At 58.2% G+C, this 17139-nt stretch overlaps 1 protein-coding gene across 1 annotated transcript in view; it reads left to right on the top strand.

The window, feature by feature from the left end:
- MYOM2 (myomesin 2) overlaps positions 1 to 16792 on the top strand; it is an 85119-nt gene extending 68327 nt beyond the window's left edge. The window contains exons 28-37 of the mRNA XM_066380064.1: positions 3329 to 3396; positions 5324 to 5437; positions 5616 to 5703; positions 6225 to 6263; positions 7244 to 7349; positions 10511 to 10674; positions 11076 to 11112; positions 12894 to 12916; positions 14644 to 14699; positions 16181 to 16792. Of these exons, the coding sequence (XP_066236161.1) occupies positions 3329 to 3396; positions 5324 to 5437; positions 5616 to 5703; positions 6225 to 6263; positions 7244 to 7349; positions 10511 to 10674; positions 11076 to 11112; positions 12894 to 12916; positions 14644 to 14699; positions 16181 to 16498 (1013 nt within the window). The 3' untranslated portion in view covers positions 16499 to 16792. The remainder of the gene's footprint in view (positions 1 to 3328; positions 3397 to 5323; positions 5438 to 5615; positions 5704 to 6224; positions 6264 to 7243; positions 7350 to 10510; positions 10675 to 11075; positions 11113 to 12893; positions 12917 to 14643; positions 14700 to 16180) is intronic.
- The last annotated feature ends 347 nt before the right edge of the window (positions 16793 to 17139 follow it).

Here is a 17139-nt window from a genome sequence, read left to right on the forward strand (position 1 = left end):
GTGGCAGCGTGGGGAGCAGGAGGTCAGACGTCGGCAGCGTGGGGAGCAGGAGGTCAGACGTGGCAGCGTGGGGAGCAGGAGGTCAGACGTGGCAGCGTGGGGAGCAGGAGGTCAGACGTGGAGCAGGAGGTCAGACGTGGAGCAGGAGGTCAGACGTGGCAGCATGGGGAGCAGGAGGTCAGACGTGGAGCAGGAGGTCAGACGTGGAGCAGGAGGCCAGACGTGGCAGCATGGGGAGCAGGAGGTCAGACGTGGAGCAGGAGGTCAGACGTGGCAGCACGGGGAGCAGGAGGTCAGACGTGGCAGCACGGGGAGCAGGAGGTCAGACGTGGCAGCACGGGGAGCAGGAGGTCAGACGTGGCAGCACGGGGAGCAGGAGGTCAGACGTCGGCAGCATGGGGAGCAGGAGGTCAGACATGGCAGCATGGGGAGCAGGAGGTCAGACGTGGCAGCACGGGGAGCAGGAGGTCAGACGTCGGCAGCGTGGGGAGCAGGAGGTCAGACGTTGGCAGGAGGTCAGACGTCGGCAGCGTGGGGAGCAGGAGGTCAGACGTGGCAGCGTGGGGAGCAGGAGGTCAGACGTGGCAGCGTGGGGAGCAGGAGGTCAGACGTGGCAGCGTGGGGAGCAGGAGGTCAGACGTGGCAGCGTGGGGAGCAGGAGGTCAGACGTCGGCAGCGTGGGGAGCAGGAGGTCAGACGTTGGCAGGAGGTCAGACGTGGCAGCACGGGGAGCAGGAGGTCAGACGTTGGCAGGAGGTCAGACGTGGCAGCACGGGGAGCAGGAGGTCAGACGTGGCAGCATGGGGAGCAGGAGGTCAGACGTGGCAGCGTGGGGAGCAGGAGGTCAGACGTGGCAGCATGGGGAGCAGGAGGTCAGACGTGGCAGCGTGGGGAGCAGGAGGTCAGACGTGGCAGCGTGGGGAGCAGGAGGTCAGACGTTGGCAGGAGGTCAGACGTGGCAGCACGGGGAGCAGGAGGTCAGACGTGGCAGCGTGGGGAGCAGGAGGTCAGACGTGGCAGCGTGGGGAGCAGGAGGTCAGACGTGGCAGCGTGGGGAGCAGGAGGTCAGACGTGGCAGCGTGGGGAGCAGGAGGTCAGACGTCGGCAGCGTGGGGAGCAGGAGGTCAGACGTTGGCAGGAGGTCAGACGTGGCAGCACGGGGAGCAGGAGGTCAGACGTGGCAGCACGGGGAGCAGGAGGTCAGACGTGGCAGCGTGGGGAGCAGGAGGTCAGACGTGGCAGCACGGGGAGCAGGAGGTCAGACGTGGCAGCGTGGGGAGCAGGAGGTCAGACGTGGCAGCGTGGGGAGCAGGAGGTCAGACGTGGCAGCGTGGGGAGCAGGAGGTCAGACGTGGCAGCGTGGGGAGCAGGAGGTCAGACGTTGGCAGCACGGGGAGCAGGAGGTCAGACGTGGCAGCGTGGGGAGCAGGAGGTCAGACGTGGCAGCGTGGGGAGCAGGAGGTCAGACGTTGGCAGCACGGGGAGCAGGAGGTCAGACGTGGCAGCGTGGGGAGCAGGAGGTCAGACGTGGCAGCGTGGGGAGCAGGAGGTCAGACGTGGCAGCGTGGGGAGCAGGAGGTCAGACGTTGGCAGGAGGTCAGACGTGGCAGCGTGGGGAGCAGGAGGTCAGACGTGGCAGCGTGGGGAGCAGGAGGTCAGACGTGGCAGCGTGGGGAGCAGGAGGTCAGACGTTGGCAGCACGGGGAGCAGGAGGTCAGACGTTGGCAGGAGGTCAGACGTTGGCAGCACGGGGAGCAGGAGGTCAGACGTGGCAGCACGGGGAGCAGGAGGTCAGACGTGGCAGCGTGGGGAGCAGGAGGTCAGACGTGGCAGCGTGGGGAGCAGGAGGTCAGACGTGGCAGCGTGGGGAGCAGGAGGTCAGACGTTGGCAGCACGGGGAGCAGGAGGTCAGACGTTGGCAGGAGGTCAGACGTGGCAGCGTGGGGAGCAGGAGGTCAGACGTGGCAGCGTGGGGAGCAGGAGGTCAGACGTGGCAGCGTGGGGAGCAGGAGGTCAGACGTGGAGCAGGAGGTCAGACGTGGCAGCGTGGGGAGCAGGAGGTCAGACGTGGAGCAGGAGGTCAGACGTGGCAGCGTGGGGAGCAGGAGGTCAGACGTGGCAGCGTGGGGAGCAGGAGGTCAGACGTTGGCAGGAGGTCAGACGTGGCAGCACGGGGAGCAGGAGGTCAGACGTGGCAGCATGGGGAGCAGGAGGTCAGACGTGGCAGCGTGGGGAGCAGGAGGTCAGACGTGGCAGCACGGGGAGCAGGAGGTCAGACGTGGCAGCGTGGGGAGCAGGAGGTCAGACGTCAGCAGCGTGGGGAGCAGGAGGTCAGACGTCGGCAGCGTGGGGAGCAGGAGGTCAGACGTGGCAGCACGGGGAGCAGGAGGTCAGACGTGGCAGCGTGGGGAGCAGGTCAGACGTGGCAGCGTGGGGAGCAGGAGGTCAGACGTGGCAGCGTGGGGAGCAGGAGGTCAGACGTTGGCAGCACGCTCCACTCAGGAACTGAGGTGTCAGGGGACGTCCGTGCCACACACATGGCAGCCTCGGCCTGTGCACCTGTCATCTCGGTCCATGCTGAGCAGCTGTGTCCTGCTACCAGAAATGCACACCAATAAATGCATGTGCACACACACATTCATATACATGCACACACACATATTCACACGCATACATATATACACACATGCACACGCTCACACACACATACGCATGCACACACATGAACAAACACACACATATGCACACACATGCACACATTCATACATGCACACACATACATCCATATAGACACATATGTATACACACATGCTCACATGCTATACATGCATACACACATACACACATGTACATGCATAAACCCCCACACACATATATACATATACATGCATATGCACGCACACGGTATAGGACTGACATATCTATGTGTTAATGTGTACTATATATTATTGCTCTTTACTTTTTTTTTGTTTACAGAGACAGAGAGAGTCAGAGAGAGGGATAGATAGGGACGGACAGGAACGGAGAGAGATGACAAGCATCAATCATCAGTTTTTTGTTGCGAGACCTTAGTTGTTCATTGATTGCTGTCTTATATGTGCCTTGACCGTGGGCCTTTGGCAGGTTGAGTAACCCCTTGCTCGAGCCAGCGACCTTGGGTCCAAGCTGGTGAGCTTTTTGCTCAAACCAGATGAGCCCGCGCTCAAGCTGGCGACCTCGGGGTCTTGAACCTGGGTCCTCTGCGTCCCAGTCCGATGCTCTATCCACTGCGCCACTGCCTGGTCAGGCCATTGCTCTTACTTTTTAAACTCTCTTCCCTACTCCTCAGGCCCTCACTTTGCTGAGCAGCTTCACTGGGATGTTACGGAGGAGTGTGAAGTCCGGGTGTTCTGTAAGGTAAGGGTCAGGGCCGGCAAGGGTGTGGGCTCAGTCTGTGACTCCAGGGGGGGCTGGGGCTGGGATGCAGGGGGTCGTTGCTGAGAGGGGAGGGCTCGGGGTGGGCCGGCTGTCTGGGGAGAGTGGGGGGTTCAGAGAGGTGTGCTCCTGCTGGTCTCTCCAGGTGGACTTGGGCCTCGGCGTGAGTTCTGGGACGGGTTCAGGTCTGAGTGACGTCTGGCTGCATGGACGTGCTGGGGGAAGGTGTCCTAGGTAGCTGGGGTTTTGTCTGATAGTGGTACAGCTGGTCGACCAGCTGTCTAAGCTGAGCGGGAAGGTGATGGGGCCGGATGGGTCAAATGAAGGAGCAGCAAGCCCGTCCTGGGGTGACAGAGTCCTGCACAAGGGCCAGAGGGACAAGCAGTGCTGACCGGTCAGCTCGACCAATGAGAACACAGCAGACGTAGAAAGGGAACCACCACATGGTGCCCCGAGCACAGGCTGTTAGTTTATGTGGGGAAATGGCAACTTTCTCAAATGACTGTCATACGCAAGGAGGTGCGTGTCTGCGAGGGTCTGGACGTGAGCACTGCACGTGTCTGTTTTCTGGACGGCGACTTGGAGGGCAGTGTGGCCGGTGGGTCTGCGCAGGGGTTTGCCCCTTATTCCTGGGACCAGAGCAGTAGGCTCGGCAGGAAGAAACAGATGCCGAGGCCACCTGTGCTGTGTGCCCCCCTGGGGACGTTTGGTGACACTGCACGTTCCCTCACAGAGTGGTCCGTGAAACACAGATACTTGAGAAACTGAACAAGTACGACTCGAGCTTTTGCCGTTTAATGCACTTAATTTGCATATTGTACCTGACCTGTCCCGGGGTGGCCAGGGGGGAAGATTTCAAAATGTTAAGTAGAAGCTTCCTGAGCTGGAGTTGTTTGGTGACAATCCAGCCTACCGTTGATACCAGCTCTGGTTCTGATACCAGCTCTGGTTCTGACCTACCGTTGATACCAGCTCTGGTTCTGATACCAGCTCTGGTTCTGACCTACCGTTGATACCAGCTCTGGTTCTGATGGTAGAAAGAGAATCCGACTTCCAGTCCAGTGGGGACGCTCCCTCCATGAATTCCATGCACACGTGTGGACGACCTTCCTGTGTCAGGCACACCACCACGTCCAGGGTACACATGTAAGACACGCAGGACCCCTGCTGCGTGGGATCGCATGCTCCTGCTGTGGCCAGCCCAGCACTGACGGAGCCACCTGGACGTCCTAGACCCACTGCCTAAATATTATTCTGTGTTCTTGTCATCACTCTCTTCCCTGCACACGATGTGAGTGCAGAATCCCACGTGATCAGTGCCTTCTGCGTGTAGACGGCCCAAACGCCTTCTCATCCGTAGCACGTGTCCATCGGAGCATGGGACTCTAGCGGCTACCCATCTGGGAGGCCATGAGCTTAGTTTCCAGTTCAAGCTAATGTCAGAGATTTCAGGAGGAGAGCCCTCATCCCCCCTGGGCTTAACTGGGGTTAAGGTTTCTTTCCCTCAGGTAGGTGCACCCGGGGTTGTCATTCTGCTGAAGAAGTGGCCACCACACAGGGCTGCAGACCTCTGAGAACACGTTACACTGTTTAAAAATGTAAAATGCACTGCCTGCAACTTGTCTTCATTGTTGACGTTGCACATAAACCCCAAAGACCCGTCTGGTTCCATGGGCTGCGACAGGAGGGGTCCTTCCCTGTGGGAGCGTGAGGGCTTTGCCATTTCGGAAGCTGGAACGAAGGCATGCGTTTGCCATCGTCGGGACGGACGGCTTTTCCACGAGCCTCTGTCTGAGACTGTCTATAATAAAGATGGGTTCCTGGTCCGGTCTGCGATCTGAAACCGGAAGAGACGGTCCTCTTGTGAGCCAGAGTGACTCCGTGCTAACTGCGGGTTCCTGCCTTGCAGGTGGCCAACACCAAGAAGGAGACAGTATTCAAATGGCTGAAGGATGACGCTCTGTATGAGACGGACACTCCGCCTGACCTGGAGAGGGGCGTCTGCGAGCTGCTCATACCCAAGGTACCGCACACCACAGCCGCTGGACCGACCGACAGGCTGGGGCTTCCCCGTGACTTAACCCCGCCCGGTCTCCCAGTTTGTGTCCTGAATTTTGGTGGTGTGCACAGAAGATGTGTTAGCTCACATGACGTTTTCTAGGGTGACCTTGACCTACACGTGGGATGTGATTTTTCCATAGATGTCAAAGAAGGACCATGGTGAATACAAGGCCACCCTGAAGGACGACAGAGGTCAAGATGCATCCATCCTCGAGATATCTGGCAAAGGTGAGACCTCGCGTGTGCCGAGAAGAAACCCATTTCACCAACAGGATGAGGTGTGTTCACGGGCACCTTCTCCTGTATCCTGGGCTGCAGTGCCCATTGGTTTTTAGCAGGAGGCATAAAGGAAAATAGATTTGTACATTAGCTGCATTCAAAAGCCGTTTCCTTGTTCTAGAAGAATGTATGTTCCTTTGGGTTTCCGTGGAAATGTCATTTTAGTCCATTGTCATGAGCCAAGTTTAATCCCACTCCTCACATAGTTAAAATGATTGAAACCGTGATCAGGAGATTCAGTTACACGGTGTGATTTATGTTGTGCAAAGGCTTCTTGTTCCTTGTTTAAAAAGTGAATAGGTCCGGAGGATTTATTACACACGTCAGCCTGTTACGAACAAATACAGGCCATTGTTAGTATTTTATTTATCCAATGAATGTCACGGTTCTCTGCATCAACGTGATTAAGCATGAACCACTGCCTCCGACGAGGCTACACGCAGTAACGGTGTGTCTGCTCTCTCTCGCAGTCTACGAGGACATAGTGCTGGCCATGAGCAGAGTCTGCGGTGAGTGGACGCCCTCTAATTCCAGCTTCACTGTTTCCCGGGGTGGGCATCGGCCACTGCTGGGAGTTCATGGGGTCATGCTGCCCGTCGGCAAGGGCTCCAGGGAGACGGCAGAGAGGTCACCTGACAGCCTCAGGGAGAGTTCTTCAGGGATTTTCCAAATTGGGGTTTTTTTCCTTTCTTTTCCAAGTGAGAGGAAGGGAGGCAGAGAGACAGACTCCCACATGTGCCCCAACCAGGATCCACCCGGCAAGCCCACTAGGGGGCAATGCTGTGTCCATCTGGGGCGTTGCTCACAACGGAGCTGGTTTCAGCACCTGAGGCTCCTCCCACTGTTTTTTTTAATTGAATTTATCGGGGTACCAGTTCAGGTGCGCTCCACAAAGCCATCCTCAGTGCCTGGGGATGTGCTTGAACCATTTGAGCCTTGGCAACCAGAGGAGAAGAGAGAGAGAAAGAGAGATAGAAGGGGGAGGGGTGGAGAAACAGGTGGGTGCTTCTCCTGTGTGCCCTGGCCGGGAATCGAACCCAGGACCTCCACATGCTGGGCTGACACTCTACTGCTGAGCTAGCCAGCCAGGGCTGTGAAATTCTTTACTAAGGAGTGCAAACCACATTTCATTCTCATCAAAAGCTGCACAGTGCACGCCTTTGAGCAAAGGAAGGCTTTTCCCCTCCCCTGATACTTGGAAGTAAGTCCTTTGACTGAATCCCCTGAGGACGACGACCATAGAATACCACGAATACTTTGAATCTTCCTGACGGCATTCAGCAGTTTTTCCGGCAGTTCTGCTGAGTTTAGTGCTTGTGTCAGAAGTGACAGGGGCACGGGACAAGCGTTCACACTCTGTGGCCGACAGCGTGGGACGCCCAGTGGTGGGACCGCGTCTGCGGCGGTCGAGCCACGGTCCCGGGCAGTGCCCCCCTGCGGACGTGGCCGCCCCTCCCAGGTCTGAGGGTGTGTGCCTTGTTCTCCGCAGGCCTGTCGGCGTCTCCCCTGAAGGTACTCTGCACCCCGGAAGGAATCAGGCTGCAGTGCTTCATGAAGTATTTCACCGAGGAAATGCGGGTGAACTGGTACCACAAGTGAGTGCCACGGCCCTGGCCGGCCAGCTGTGCCGTGGACAGGGCGGTGCCCACCCTCTCCAGACGCTGCAGTTCTGAGAGATGTTGGTGCGCCTCCGCTTGGGGCAGGGGGCCGTCGTGGCTCTGGGGGTGGGAGAGGGGGACGGGAGGAGGAGACGGGCAGAGATGCCCACGGGGCACAGACACCGATTCCCCAGCGTCTGGGTTTGGACACGGGTAGGTCTCTCCTGGGAACACGTTGTGTCTGGAACTCACCAGACACCTGCTCCAGGAAAACCGAGATCTAGAAACCCTGCTTCAAACGTCCAGTCTGCTGGTTTCTCAGCAGAACAGTTTTAAAAAAGGACTAAAGCTATTGCTCCCTCTTTTTTAAGCCCAATGGTTAAAATAAAAGGAGAGGGGAGCCCGCTAAGTGCTGTGTGAAGAGCAGTTTTTTTTTATTTTTATTTTTTATTATTTTGTATTTTTCTGAAGCTGGAAACGGGGAGAGACAGCCAGACAGACTCCCGCATGCGCCCGACCGGGATCCACCCGGCACGCCCACCAGGGAGCGATGCTCTGCCCACCAGGGGGCGACGCTCTGTCCCTCCGGGGCGTCGCTATGTTGCGACCAGAGCCACTCGAGCACCTGAGGCAGAGGCCAAGGAGCCATCCCCAGCGCCTGGGCCATCTTTGCTCCAATGGAGCCTTGGCTGTGGGAGGGGAAGAGAGAGACAGAGAGGAAGGAGAGGGGGAGGGGTAGAGAAGCAGATGGGTGCTTCTCCTGTGTGTCCTGGCCGGGAATCGAACCCGGGACTTCTGCACGCCAGGCCGATGCTCTACCACTGAGCCAAACGGCCAGGGCCAAGAGCAGGTTTTTGGCACCCCCTCTTCGCTGCCCAGCTTCCCCTCCAGGGCGGGGGCATGGGTCCCAGGTCTGACCACTCAGTGACGCTGCATCAGATAAGGCCACCAGGGGCCGACAGGGGAGGTGGTGGCTGCTCATGTCGCAGACTCGGGGACGTGGCCCCGGTTCCCCGTCCTCTCTTCCCAGGCAGAACTAGGGATGCGAGGCAACGAGGGTTTCTTTAGCCCTTTTCTAACGAAAACATGGTGGTTGTGTTTTCCTGCTTGGTGATCAAACAGTGTTAAGCGATTTGTTACACCCCATTCTGTACTTACAGTCTGTCACTACTGTACAACACGGGGTTGTCCTCCACTATCTGGCAATGAAAACACAAGTTCCTAGCAGGTAACAGCTGGACAGACAGGACTTCCCACCTGTTGCAGATGTTCCCACAGACGCGGAATAGTCTGTGTGACCGGGTGGCACGCAGTCAGTCGAGGCGGGTGGGAGCCCTGAGAAGTGCCCGCTAAGCAGCGACGGCTGCTCCTCGGTGGAAATGCAGTCAGAGATCCAGGCCTGTGGGCGGGGCCTTCTGGAGGGCGGGGCCCCAGAGGGCGTGGCCTTTATGGAGGGCGGGGCCCCAGAGGGCGTGGCCTTCCTGGAGGGCGGGGCCCCAGAGGGCGTGGCCTTTATGGAGGGCGGGGCCCTGGGCGGGGCCTCCCCGGAGGGAGCTCGAAGCCGCCCAGGAAGCGCTCAGCACGATGGTCCTCCCAGGAAAGGCTCTCGTTCTCTTGCTCAGAGATGAAACCCACGCGTCATCTGGGAAGGGCGGGACCTCTGGCTGGCTAGGTGTTGACTGCTGACGACCTGGCTGGGTCCTGTCACTGAGGAATTTCATGGTGTCTCTATAGGAGAGAAAGACAATAGCTGGTTTTAAAAAAATTTTATTTGGAAAATTTAATGGGGTGACATTGATCAACAGGAGTACATAGGTTTCAGGAGAACCTCTCCATAGCGTGTGAACTGTTGATTGTGTTGTGTGCCTATCACCCGAAGTCCAAGCACTGTCTGTCACCTTCTGTTTGTCCCTCTGTACTGCCCTTCCCCCAGCCCTTCCCCCCCTCCCCCCCCTCCCCTGGCAACCACTTCACTTTTATCTTTGTCCCTTAGCTGGCTTGAATCTCAGTGGTTTTGTGTGTGTGTGTGTGTGTGTGTGTGTGTGTGTGACAGAGACAGAGAAAGACAGAGAGAGGGACAGATAGGGACAGACAGACAGGAAGGGAGATGAGAAGCATCAATTCTTTGTTGCAGCTCCTTAGTTGTTCATTGATTGATTTCTCATATGTGCCTTGACCGGGGGGGGGGGGGGGGGGGGCTACAGCAGACTGAGTGACCCCTTGCTCAAGCCAGCAACCTTAGGCTCAAGCTGGTGGGCTTTTGCTCAAACCCGATGAGCCCGCACTCAAGCTGGCGACCTTGGGGTTTTGAACCTGGGTTTCTCTGCATCCCAGTCAGATGCTCTATCCACTGTGCCACTGCCTGGTCAGGCACAGTGTTTGTTTTAATTAAACTTGGGAAACTTCACCTGTGGAGGCCCCCACAATCTCAGGGAGGAACTGGGTGGGGAGGGGAGACACTGAGACACCTGTCCATGTCCCCCGACCCCCAGCATGTGTGTCCCCACTCAGTGCATCATGTGGGTGTGACGGCTCCATGGGACACACAGAGCAGGGTGGGTGGGACGGCCCTTCTGACCCCACGGAGTGGCTTTGAAGCCCCCGTGAGTGTCCTCACTGGGCTCCTCCCTGTTTCGGGCTGGAAGGTAGTCTGTGGAATGGATGGACCCCCTTTTGCTTAGCCGTCCATCACCGACGGACATGCGTGTGTCATTTCCACCTGCGGCCGCCGTGGACACTGCTGCCATTCACACAGCGCCCGGGTCTCTGTTTGAGCCTTTGTTTTTGGCTCTTTGGGGTTTATATCCAGAAGTGCCGTTGCTATGTTATACATAATTAAACATTATTTTTTGAGGAAAACAGTGCCATACGACGACGTAGGCCAGGGTATTTTAAAGTCCTTTAGATTGTAGCCAACAAGCATATACTAAATAACAATGTTTCTTTAAAAGTGTTGTTTAACATTAGGAGGTTTCCAGATCTGAGCCGCTGATGTAAATAATAAATTACTAATACCCAAGAACGTACCGTGACGGCAGCCCCAGCCGGGCAGACGGGCGTCTCTCCCACGGCTGAGGATTCTGCCCTGGAGGCATCTACGGACCGCACGTTTGAGAGTCCGAATTCCAACACGTCCCTGTCGCTCTTTCCTGTTAAAGGGACGCCAAGGTGGCGTCCAGCGAGCACATGAGGGCCGGCGGCAGCGAGGAGATGGCCTGGCTGCAGGTCTGTGAGCCCACGGAGAAGGACAAAGGCAAATACATGTTTGAGATCTTTGACGGCAAAGATAACCACCAGCGCGTCCTCGACCTGTCGGGTCAAGGTGAGACGATCCTCCGTCAGCCTCTCTGACCTGGCAGTTAAGAGCTCCACTCAGCATGCCCAAGGGGAGGCCGTCGGGTTTTGTGAGTGAGTTTCGTGTGGGGAAACCCCTTCCAAGTCACCAGCGGATTCACCCGGCTGTGTGCCAGCTTTTATCAGGGGGACCCCCTCCCTCACCCCCAGCGGAGCAGCCCAGCTCGTGCGTGGGAGCTGAGCCTGCCGGAACCCTCAGGGGGACCCCCTCCCTCACCCCCAGCGGAGCAGCCCAGCTCGTGTGTGGGAGCTGAGCCTGCCGGAACCCTCAGGGGGACCCCCTCCCTCACCCCCAGCGGAGCAGCCCAGCTCGTGCGTGGGAGCTGAGCCTGCCGGAGCCCCCGATAACGTTGATGTGTTTCCTTGCAGCTTTCGATGATGCTTTTGCAGAATTCCAGCAGCTGAAGTAAGACTTGCCTGTTTGGTCCTAATTTACCGTCTGGGGTGGGGTGCGGGGGGGGGGGTCGGGTGCCTCGCAGTTGGTTTTGGCCGACTGTGGGAATGCCTCGGGTGCCCAGGTGACCCGAGGTGTGTCATTTCCTGGGAATAGGACTAAAAATGGCAAGGGAAGCAGTTTTTATGGGGAAGGGCGGGCCTTCTTCTCTTAAACCCTCAGCATCTCTATAGAGTAACTTCTAGAGTCATGGTAACCCTGGGTTGGTTCAGTGATTAAAATGACACATTTCTGAATTAGTGATCATTAGGGAAACACATCACCAAGAGCAATTTTTTTAAAAAAAAGTTATATATATATATATATATATATATATATATATATATATATATTTTTTTTTTTTTTTTTTTTTTTGCTATTTTCTGAAGCTGGAAACAGGGAGAGACAGTCAGACAGACTCCCGCATGCGCCCGACCGGGATCCACCCGGCACGCCCACCAGGGGCAATGCTCTGCCCACCAGGGGGCGATGCTCTGCCCATCCTGGGCGTTGCCATGTTGCGACCAGAGCCACTCTAGCGCCTGGGGCAGAGGCCAAGGAGCCATCCCCAGCGCCCGGGCCATCTTTGCTCCAATGGAGCCTTGGCTGCGGGAGGGGAAGAGAGAGACAGAGAGGAAGGTGCGGCGGAGGGGTGGAGAAGCAAATGGGCGCTTCTCCCGTGTGCCCTGGCCGGGAATCGAACCCGGGTCCTCCGCACGCTAGGCCGACGCTCTACCGCTGAGCCAACCGGCCAGGGCAAAAAAGTTATATATTCAGGTTCTATTGAAGACTTGATATTTTTAAAGAGCCCCTTTCGTTTCAGAGAAAAATTGAGATAAAGGCATAGAGATTTCTCACATCCCCTGCTCCCCCCACCTGCCCAGCCTTTCCCGTTAGCAACACCCCTCCAGACGGGCCGTTTGTCACCCCTGGTGAACCTGCACTGACAGGTCACTGTCACCCAGAGTCCACACTGGACATCGGGGTCACTCTGTGTTGCACATTGTGTGGGTTTGGACAAATGCACAATGACAGGTGTCCATCAGCACAGTGGCACAGAGAGTGGCTTCCCGGCCCTGAAACCCTCTGTGCCCCACTGGTCATCCCTCCCCGGTACGTCCAAGCTCCTGACGACCACTGACTGGTCACCGTCCCCATAGCGTTGCCTTTCCCAGGATGTCACCGAGTCGGACCACACATGTGGAGTCCTGTCACACAGGCTCTGTAGTGGCGTGTGCAGGAGGTCAGGTCCCTCATGGCCTTTCCTGGCTTGAGGGCTTATTTCGTCTGAGCGCTGAATACAATTCCATTTTTCAGTGCAGCTTGAAAAATAACTTAGGGCTTTTTTTTAAGCATGCACCTGAGTTTTAGAGCATCCGAAAAGAGCAGCCGTTGGCTGGCGCTAGGTCATTCGAATCAATGTCTGCTCCGGATGGACAGACCACCGAGATCCCATCAGAAACGACCTTTACAAATACATCTCAGTGTCTCCTGTCATCGGCGCCCCTGCCTCTGACTGTGAACGCTAAACTCCGCTGTGGGTTCCAGCGGCTGAGAGACAGGGCGCCCCCTCTCAGCACGGGCAGCGGGGACATGGGGAAAACGCAGAGCCGTGGTCCCCAGAGCCAGGGGCGTCCTCCGGAGAGAAAGCAGACCCCCCCTCCCCCGCTAACCCCTCACACGCGGATGCTCCCTGTGGACTGCGGTTTCTCACGCCTCTCTTCCTTCTCTCCCCTCTGCCCCGCGATGCTCAGGGCGGCTGCGTTCGCGGAGAAGAGTGAGTACCTGGTGGATGAGAACCAGCACCTGTGTCCTGCTGGGGGGGTGGGCAGGGGGCCGTGCAGCAGGGCGTTCGCTTGTGTGTTCAATGACAAGCAGACCTTCTCGCCCCTGTGGACACCTTCCATCCTCCTTACTGCCCTCCTGATGCCACCAACACCCCCACCCCCTGTCCCCCCATCCCTGGCCAGCCCGCTCAGCATTGCTCCTCACACCCTCTGGCCACCTGTCTGCCCCCTGCCGTCACCCACCTGAGCTGTGTTGTTTTATGAGATGGTCAGTCAGGTGCGGCCGCAGAGGAGACAGAGAAGCTCAGGAAACAGAGCTAACCACACCTGCGAGCTCTAGACACTCACCAGGCTGTGAGGGGAAGCACTAGGGCGGGGTGGGGGGCGCTCAAGAGGCCGAGGGCCGGAGCCTGGGACCATGTCGGTCACAGGGTCCACTGGGCTTTCCCCGGGAGAGGGGGCGGGCACGGGAGCACGCAGGGCTGGACAGAGTCCTGGGGGCTTTGGGCTGTGAGCATGGTCCCGGTTGCCTGGCAGCATGCCCTGGGATGGGCGGGGTCCCGGTTGCCTGGCAGCTGGCCCTGGGATGGGCGGGGTCCCGGTTGCCTGGCAGCTGGCCCTGGGAGGGGCGGGGTCCCGGTTGCCTGGCAGCTGGCCCTGGGATGGGCGGGGTCCCGGTTGCCTGGCAGCACGTCCTGGGATGGGCGTGGCCCCGGTTGCCTGGCAGCCGGCCCTGGGACTCAGTCCTGAGTGTTGCCCGCAGGGGCAGGGCAGGTGGGGGCGCTGGCTCTGGGTGGCGGGTGGGCAGACCTCACCTGTCCCAGGTGTGCTCCCGGCTGGGCTGGAGGGGCAGCCTCTCTCCAGCCTGGGAGGTTCTGAAGATGTCAGGACATCATAATGTGCAGGAAATAAAAATAGTGTCTGCACAAGACGCCACCTTGTACAGCCAGGTTCTCCAGTCACATGGACCCCTCTCTCTTCCCGAGTGGGTTAGGGCCAGGCCTACCTTTCCCTGGGTGTCCCTGGGGTGCCACTTCTCCATCCTCACAGCCCTGCTCACACCCCACATGCCCCCAAAACTCCTCACAGCCTCCCGCACAGGCCAGTGCCCTCCTCGTGCCCACTCTCCATTGCACACGTGTGCACATGTGTCCCCTGTGCCCACCCTCCACCACACATGTGTGTATACGTGTCCCCCATGCCCCGCTCTCCACCACACACGCTGTGCACATGTGTCCCCCATGCCTTGCCCTCCACTGCACATGGTGTGCACGTGTCCCCTGTGCCCACCCTCCACTGCACACACTGTATACATAAGGGGCCCCCGTGCCCTGCCCTCCACCACATGTGTGTACACGTGTCCCCCGTGCCTTGCTCTACACCACACACACTGTGCACGTGTCCCCCATGCCTTGCTCTCCACTGCACATGCTGTACACACGTGTCCCCTGTGCCCACCCTCTGCCGCACATACTGTATACACGTGTCCCCCATGCCCTTCCCTCTACCATACATGTGTACACGTGTCCCCCATGCCCCACTCTCTACCACACACGCTGTGCACGTGTCCCCCATGCCCACTCTCCACTGCACATGCTGTGCACACATGCCTGCCGTACCCTGTCCTTCGTCACACGTGTGCACATGTGCTCAGCATGGGCGGTGGGAGGAACAGCCTTGGTGGTGGTTTCTCAGCGGCGTCCCTCTCGTGTTGCAGATCGTGGCAAGGTGATTGGTGGCTTACCTGACGTGGTGACCATAATGGAAGGCAAGGTAAGGACAGACAGCAGGACCCCAGCGGCACGGGCTCAGCAGTGCACTTGGCCACAACGAAGGGCCGTGTCAGGAGTGGGCAGTGGGTGTGCGCCGCCCGGCTGCAGGGTGCTGGGGCCAGGGCTCCTCACGTGCTGCTCGTCCCGGCTACCGCTGGCAACCCTGGTGCTCAGTGTTCTGAATCCACAGACGACAGCTTTGCCGCCTGGGGACACGCTGCCCGACTCGGGCACCACACTGTAGGTCTTGTGGCCGCTCCTGGTCCCATGCCTGTGCGTCCACCAGGTCCTGCTGCCCCTGGTCCCAGATCTGGTCAGGGCAATAACTGAGCAAGGATCGGTGGCCACACCCACACCCACAGGCCCTCCTGCCCACTGTGGAGGTGGGAGCCACCTTCTTCAAGTGTGAAATTAAAACGAAACCTCGCCCCAACCTTCAAGGCCACTTGGAACAGAGACCGAAACGATAGCCAGAGTTTTACCTGTTCCCCTGTCAGTGGGGTTGTTGGTGCCCCATCCATACGTCTCTGGGTGCTTCAGGGGTCCTACCCCAGTGTCTCAGGACTTCCAGGGGTGAATTTTATCGGCCAAAGTGTGAAAGTGTGTAGATCTGTTCTCTGGCAGCTGAACAAAGCCCAGAGCTGAGGCTGAATGGCCCTGGGGCTCGTGACAGAGACGTCACTGGGATTTTCAGTGGTGTGTCGTCATCCCAGGCTCGCAGCCTGTGTCAGTGTCTGCCGTCGTTGCTGCAGCCGACTTACTCTAACACGACGTCCTCTCTGGGTTTGCCAGAGGACCCACACATCTGAATATAAAGGAAAGTGAGAAACATGCTAAAAATATCAACTGTGATACATAGATACATTTAACTGCCCTTAAATCCTTTTTTTTTTTTTTTTTCTGTGACAGAGACAGAAAGAGGTACAGACAGGGACAGACAGACAGGAAGGGAGAGAGATGAGAAGCATTAGTTCTTTGTTGTCACCTTGGTGGTTCATTGATTGCTTTCTTGTATGTGCCTTGACCGAGGGCTACAGTAGAGTGAGTGACCCCTTGCTCAAACCAGCGACCTTGGGCTCAAGCCAGATGAGCTCATGCTCAAGCTGGCAACCTTGGAGTCTTGAACCTGGGTCCTCCGTGTCCCAGTCTGACGCTCTAGCCACTGCACCACCGCCTGGTCAGGCTAATTGACCCCAAATCTTTTAATTGGCTTAGCCCGTGGATTAAAGCTAAGAAGGAATAGAAAAAAATAGCACTGATTTTTCTCACGAGCTGCTGCATGAAACTGCACTTGTCTGCATGCTGCTCTTTCGGGACCCCGGTGTCTGGCGAGTGCTCACATATAAAAGAGCCGGCTGACAGGGAGTGCTGGGAGGGACCAGTGTGTACAGCCCCGTGTGGCAGATGGCCGGCGCCATTCAGAGGGGACCTGACCTTTGTCTCTCTCTCTCTCCTCTCTCTGCCCTCCCCGCCCTCCGGAAGACCTTGAACCTGACCTGCACGGTGTTCGGAAACCCCGACCCCGAGGTGGTGTGGTTCAAGAACGACAAGGACCTGGAGCTCAACGAGCACTTCTCCGTGAAGGTGGAGCAGGCCAAGTACGTCAGCATGACCATCAAGGGCGTGACCGCGGAGGACTCCGGCAAGTACAGCATCAACGTCAAGAACAAGTACGGGGGCGAGAAGATCGACGTCACGGTCAGCGTGTACAAGCACGGCGAGAAGATCCCGGACCTGCAGCCGCCCCAGCAGGCCCAGCCCAAGCGCCTCCCGGCCTCCGACTCCGCCCCCGCCCCGTGAGGGCCGCGCCCCCACCTCCCGGCGTGCTGTGTGCTGTGCCCGCGCTGTGACGCCCCGTGTGCCAGACAGGGACCCCACGTGGTGCTTTCAGCTTAGCCACTCCTCAGTCTTAGCTTAGGTCCACTCAGCAGGAGGCCAAGGGCTCTGGGCGGCGGCTGCCCGCGTCCGGGGGGCTTGGACTCTCCGTGCCAACGGTGCAGCCGCTCCGGCGTCCTGGGTGGAGCCTCTTATGCCCGTGACCTGGTCTCTCCGTTTCCTCTTGCTTCTGACGAATAAAACCTTAAGCGGCAACTAGTTGTGGCTCTCCCGCGCCGTGCTGTCCCTAATACATCCCCTCCTCCCCGGATTCATGGTGGTCAGCGTGCCGGGTCGCGGCTGGGAGCCTGACCCCCAGAGCCGCGGTGGGGGGGCACTCTCTGGAGAGAAGCGTTACCCTCGGGCTCGGTGGTGGTGAGGTGAGGGGACCTGGCCGAGAGGCACGCCCACAAACGACAATCCCTGGGGGGGGGGGCACCGGTGCCGACAGAATCACTGCCGGTTCTCACACTGCTGTTCCTCCAGTCTGCAGAGGAAAGTGGGAGGCAGAGGTGGCTGCGTGCTCTCTTTTTCTAAAATCATTTTCAGAGTTTTCAGTGACAGTT

The sequence above is a fragment of the Saccopteryx leptura genome, chromosome 4 (assembly GCF_036850995.1).
Source record: "Saccopteryx leptura isolate mSacLep1 chromosome 4, mSacLep1_pri_phased_curated, whole genome shotgun sequence".
Lineage (NCBI taxonomy): Eukaryota > Metazoa > Chordata > Mammalia > Chiroptera > Emballonuridae > Saccopteryx > Saccopteryx leptura.